The sequence below is a fragment of the Triticum aestivum genome, chromosome 6A, assembly GCF_018294505.1.
Source record: "Triticum aestivum cultivar Chinese Spring chromosome 6A, IWGSC CS RefSeq v2.1, whole genome shotgun sequence".
Taxonomy (NCBI): domain Eukaryota; kingdom Viridiplantae; phylum Streptophyta; class Magnoliopsida; order Poales; family Poaceae; genus Triticum; species Triticum aestivum.
The window spans coordinates 604,187,703-604,193,760 of NC_057809.1; the positions used below are offsets into that span (position 1 = coordinate 604,187,703).

General features: G+C 59.1%; 1 protein-coding gene across 1 annotated transcript; it reads right to left on the minus strand.

Annotated features, from left to right (window-relative positions):
* Window positions 1–3,822: 3,822 nt before the first annotated feature.
* On the minus strand, window positions 3,823–5,279 carry LOC123131308 (E3 ubiquitin-protein ligase PUB23-like). The gene has a single exon (XM_044551008.1). It carries the CDS (start codon window positions 5,195–5,197, stop codon window positions 3,929–3,931), a length of 1,269 nt encoding a protein of 422 aa, XP_044406943.1. The 5' UTR covers window positions 5,198–5,279; the 3' UTR covers window positions 3,823–3,928.
* Window positions 5,280–6,058: the final 779 nt, after the last annotated feature.

Below are 6,058 nucleotides of genomic sequence, written 5' to 3' on the forward strand. Positions count from 1 at the left end.
GCGCGACGGGGCCAGTCCGGCCGCTGGCGGCGAGGCAGCAGCAACGCCGGCGAGGCGGGGCAGCGCTCGCGGGGCGAGCGGTGGTGGTTACGGGCGCCGGGCACGGTGAACGGGTCAGCGTGAGAGACGGCTTGGCGCGACGCGGCGGCTCCAACGAGCGGTGGCGAGGGAACAGGGTCCAGCACGGCAGCAACAGCTAGGAGCAGGGGGCACGGTGGGGCGCCGGCCGGCTGTCGGAGCGCGTGAGCGGGCACAGGGGAGGAGGGCACGTGCGGCTGGCGCGCGGGAGTTGCTGACAGCGCCGGCGAGCGTGTGCGCGCGCGGGCGGCTCGAGCGGGAGCAGAAGCTTCAGCAAGCAGTAGCAGCAGCGCATCACGCAGGGTAGGGGAAGAAGGACCAGGGCGCGACCTGGGGCGGTAGTGGTCAGCGGGCGCGTGCGGGCACAGGACGGTTGCGGGCGAGGGGAAGGGGAGGCCGAGGGCCTCACCGTGGCTGCAGGGTTCGAGGCAGCGGGGGTTGAGGAGGAAGTCGGAGACGACGGCGGAGAGGAAGCAGGTCGGCGAGGGGGAGTCCAGCGAGGTCCAGGCGGGCTCCGGGCGGAGTCGGCATGGTTCAGGGTCACCCGACGAGGATGAGATGAGGAGGCGAGGCGACGGTGTCGAGGTGGCGGGGCGTCCAGCGAGGCGGGGCAGCGCCGGGAACGGGCGCCGGCGTCATGGGGGAGGGCGCGGGGCGCGGTCGCCGCCCCTCGATCTGGATCGGGACGGGGGGCAGAGGAGCGAGGGAAAACGTGGGGGAGTGGGGGCACGTGGGGAGGGAGTGGGGGGAACGGGGCGACCGGTTAGGGTTAGCGAGGGAGTGAGGGGGTTAGGTAGGCGCGGCTAGGCCGGCCTGGAGGTTACCTGGGCCCTGGGCCGAAGGCCCAGTGAGGGGCGGGGCCTCTCCCCTTTTCTTATTTTTTTGCTAGTTTTGTTTTTCTGGTTTTGTATTTTCTTTTTCTTTTGTTTATTTTATTTCCTTTTCTGTTTTCTTTTATTTTAGCTTTATAAAATTTAAAAGTGACAACTAATTTGGTGTTATTAAATAGGTCACAACCCCAATTATTTTGACACTTTTAAATAAAGTATTTTGCATTTGCTTATTATCTTAAAAGCATTTTAGATAATTGTTTTATCGCTGTTTTAGTTTATTTAGTGCATTTAAGTTTTTTTATTAAAATATGATTTCTTCACCAACATTTATTATGGATTATTTGACACATTAGGAACAATTTAGTTTTGACTTTTGAAAACTTTAATTATTTTGGTTTTAATTCAAATTTGAATTTGGATCGGTTCTGAACTAACATAAGATTATCAACGATAATCGAGGTGACGTGGCATCATTGCCAGAGGGTTACTCTAGCTTGATTACCCGGGCGTCACACCAACAATCTTGGCTTCAACAGGAGGGGAGAAGCTGTGGCCTTCTTGAGACCCGGGTGGCGGTGACCCACCATGCACTACTCTTCCTAGGTGTCGGTGGTGCCTGTGGACGTGCTAGCTTCGTGGTCGTAGTAGCGGTGTGCGGCTTTGGCGGAGATGGTGATGTACTCCTCATCGTTGCCCTTACCTAACACCTCATCTGCCGCCTCGTCCATCTACTTGTAGGCAGCTTCCAATTCCGCCTGATGGAGGCGGTACCGCCAGCGGTCGCGGCGGATGTCGCGAGCGGAGCGATACAAGTCGAGCAACATCTCCTGGTCCGCCACGTCCACGTCTAGCGTGATCGGCGTGCCGGCAGCAAGTTGCTCTTCTACATGCCGGTGCTCGTCGAGGAGGCCAAGGTTGTAGGCCTGGTTGGCTTGCGCCTGCTGGAACTTGGCCTCCCGCTCCTCCCGCACCATGTCTATGTAATGGGCATGGGCCTCGCCGATGGTGATGCCAGCATGCACCAGCGAGGAGGGTGGTGCCGGCTCATCCTCCATTGGGGTGTCGTCGTCCTTCGTCTTCCTGCCGGCCTTCCAGCTAGCAGTAATGGCAGCCATCTCCTTTTGCTCCGACGAGAGGCCGCTGTCTTAGAGGGCTTTGGAGTGCGAGGAGGCCATGGCAGGCATGGTGCGGAGAGGAGACATGGGCCGGAGGAGGATAACTGCGCTATGGCCAGGGTTGGAGTTTATATACTGGGTGGATGGCAATGGGCCGCGGCAGTGTGGTTAATGGTGGGCGGCAGACAGGCAGACGGGTGATGTCGGAGTAGGTTCAACGGCAATCACATAATATTAATGTAGGGCAATGGACCGGCGGGGTCTCGTTTGAACACGGAGAAGTCGCCTGCACCGGGAAGCGGCGCGGGCGGCGCTCTCTCAGCCGCCCCACTTTAATGTCGGCAGCAGTGAGAGGTTAGGTCCGCTCGGGCATGAAGCGGTATTGATGCACTAGAGCAGCGCTGACTGTTTCGGGCGGGAAGCGCGCGCGGGTGAGGGAGGCGGTTAATGGTGGGTCGAACGCCCTCAAAGCCACCCTAGTTTGTCTCCGGATTACGGGAAAAAGTGCGTCCAGACCGCCAAGTAGACCGACACTGGATCACGTTGGATGGCAAAACACGTTCGGATTGCGCGGTCCAGACGGTTGTGGGTGGTTTAAGGGCATCTCCAGCCGTTGAGCCCCCCAGGAGGCATTTTTTTCGCCGCTTGGGGGGCTGCCGGCGATTTTTTTTTGCCTGGGGATGAAAACTTGCCCAGCCGTGTCCACCCCCAAGCACGGCATGGTGCACGACGCAGGGAGGACGCCTTCCTGCTGCACAGCGTGGTGGCGCCCGGCGCCTCCGTCAGGGAGCCCATGTCCGCACTCGACTTCGGGAAGTAGTCATCACCGGGGCCGTCGAGGCGCTCGACTGCAGCGACCCCGCGTGGCGCGCCGCAGACGCCGAGGACGAGTGCCTCATCGCGGAGCTCCTCCTCGCCAACGGAGCCAAGCATGCCGGCTCCGACGCGCTCCACGTGGCTTCCTCCTCCTCCGCCAATGCCAGGGCCACGACGGCGAAGGGGAGGACGGCCGCGGGGGAGGAGCCGAAGGCGGGGGCGAGGGACGAGGCGAACGCGGGGGCGGGGGAGGAGCAGAAGGCGGATGGGGCAGTGGAGAAGGAGAAGGGGGAGGATGAGGTGGATCCCGCCCCGCTGAAATTGCCGAACGTGAAGGAGGTCGCCATGGCTGCGACGGCGTGCGTGCGGAAGGACCGGAGGCCGCGGGGGACGGAGGAGGCCGCCGGCGAGCGGAGCCAGGGGATGCGGAGATGCGGAGGCGCAGAGCCGGCCCGGAGCTCCTTCATCCTGCCGTCCCTGTGCGCGGCGAGGCGAGAGAAGGAGAAGGAGAAGAGAGGAGTTGCAACCGAGAGAAAGGGGATGGGTGTGTGGAGGGGAGCACGTGGGTGGGCCAGGGAGGGAAAGGGACGGGAGAGACGCTGGCAGGTGGGCCTGCGCATGCAAAAGGCAAACGCCGGCGTCCCCAGCTGCCCCCTCCCCCCCGCCCCCCTGAGAGCTGGGTGTGGGGTGGGCGCGCCGGCCGTAACATTTGTCAAATCCGGCTAAAAATAAGGTCTTGGGTGCCTGACTGGGACGATTTTTTACAACCGGCGCTAAAAAAGTGCTCTTGGGAGGCCTGTTGGGGAGCCTAGTGGAGATGCCCTAAGAATCGGCGTTGGAGATGCCCTTAAAAAACTATTTACAATCATTTTTTGGGGTTGCTATTATACAATCAATCATTGATGACAATTTGTGTAGATAATTACAACGAGACATTGAAAGAGAGCAATGCGCTCCTCCTCCCAATTAACTATTTACAATCAATTAAGCAATTTGAATATTCTGTGTAGATAATTACTGTACAAAGAGAGTTTGAAAGAGAGCAATGTGCTCCTCCTCCTAACGAAGACGATCGGCGTGACGAAATCAGCAAGGGTAATGCGCCTTGAGGTGCGCTTGCAAGCATGGGGAGTCCTTCCAAACCCTAGCGTGCATCTTGAGCAGCTCCTTGGCCTTGGCCCTGGCCCGCTCGCCGGCGTCCACTTGTAGAACCAGCAGCAGCTTCGCCACCACCCCGACGGCCAGCATCTCCTGCAGCACGGCCGGCGTCGGCGAATGCCTTGCCACGGCGTGCAGAGCGCGCACCGCGCTCTCGGTGGTGGTCAGGGACACTCGCATAGCCTTCTTGGACACGACGGCCAGCCCTGCCGGGTGCGCCACCAAGTCCGACCGCCCCTCCGCACAACCGCAGAGATGGTCGATGGCCACCACGGCCAGCTCGGTCGGGTGCCGTCCACCCTCGTCGAGGAGCAGCTCCACCAGCACAGTCATCGCGCCGGCCTCCACGGCCTTGACGCGGTTCCGGCCCCATGGGCACAGCCGGCACAGCACGTGCAGCGCCGCCTTCACCGCCTTGGTGGACACCCTGTCGGACACCAGGCGCACCACCTCCAGCACCACCTCGGTCCTCACCGCCATGAGACGCGCCGGCTCCATCACAGACACCATCGCCTTGAGCAGGAGGATGCCGTAACAGCGGGACCGGTAGCTGGGTCGCCGCAGCATGTACACCAGGGTGTCCAGGAAGTCTCCGTTTTTCTCGAGGATCCGGACCAGGCTCTTCTTGGACGGCTTGAGCGAGCAGATGACGCTGAGCGCGTCCTCCTCTGGCGAGCTCGTGGACGACGGGGAATCCAGAGACAGTTCTAACAAATCTTCTGCCGACTTGGACATGGTGGCATGGTTCCTGAAGACGGAGACGAGAAACTCGACGGCCCCGGGCGTGGCCTCAACGCAGCGCCTATTGCGGTCGCTCTCGGCGATGATGGACTTGATCTCCCGGAGCGCGGCCAGCTCCTTCTGCCTGCCCGCACCATGGCCCTCTTCGACGATAGCGGCGACGCGGCCGGCGTCGAGGGGCAGGCGCGGGGTGGGGAAGCGCTCGACGGCGTGCAGGGCGCACCAGGCCTGGGTGAGGCGGCGGAGCGTGTGGTTGGGCGTGGCCTCCCGGTCGGCCTCCGCGAGCTTTTGCTGCGTGATGGGGCAGGTGGCGTGGCCGTCGGAGAGCCAGCGCTCGATGCTGCAGCGGTCGTAGGTGATGCCGGTGGCGAGCGTGACGGGGTCCCGCATGATCTCCAGCGAGATCGGGCAAAGGAAGTACGGCGGCACCTCCACCGACGGCCCCTCCATCGCCATAGCCTGCTGTAAGATCCAAGAAGAAGCTAGGTCGCGAGAGATTGCTCGGGAAATGGATGTGGTGGAGAGCGGAAGAAGCTGACCAAGTTGCCGTAGAGTTGAACAAAGGGGAGAGGAAGCAGGTGTGCGTTTTATAGGGGTGGCAGGGAGGCGAAGAAGTTCACGCGTGTTCACAAGAGATTAGAGATTATTGCATGGAATGACACAGTAAAACGGGTTGGGTTGGGTTCAATTGGATTGACTTGGGGGGTCGGTGTTGAGCTGGCCCACGGCGCTGACCACGAGATGAGAGCGGCTCCACGTTTTGACTTTGTGATTCATCCTTCTATTATCGATCGACCCCTTGCTTGGTCCTTTCTGTTCTTCTACTCCTTTGCGCTTGAAAGATTCCGTTTCTGTGGGCATGAAACACCGGTACCGTTGAAGTTTAGCCACTGCATGCGTAGATTGGTTGAAGAGTAATTTTCGCCAGCTCCGTGCTCTTAGTTTATTTTGACTTTGCACGGAACGATATCGATGGCCTGATCAAATGGATAAAATTAGTGGTGTAATAGAGAAGATGTCTCCGGTACGTACCGCTGATCATTCTCTGCAAACTGTGGGAATGAATATCCTACACTGCGCTGAAATTTCAACCGATCTCCACTTTTTTCTTCAATAACTGATTGATTTTTCTAGGGAAATCAAAATTTCACTGAGATTGCACTTTCAAGTCTCAGTCAAATAGCATAGCATATAAAAAAAAGAAAATTTTCACGGATCTCCATGCAAAATCTTATGAGCATAGCATCGACTAAGAGTTGATTAAATCTGAGATTTAGCAACATGTTTTGAAACTATGCAACCATTCTATTATTGGTA

What these genes read in the sequence shown, in the direction of transcription:
- LOC123131308 (XM_044551008.1), bottom strand. Translation starts at nt 5,197, where the DNA reads ATGGCGATGGAGGGGCCGTCGGTGGAGGTGCCGCCGTACTTCCTTTGC.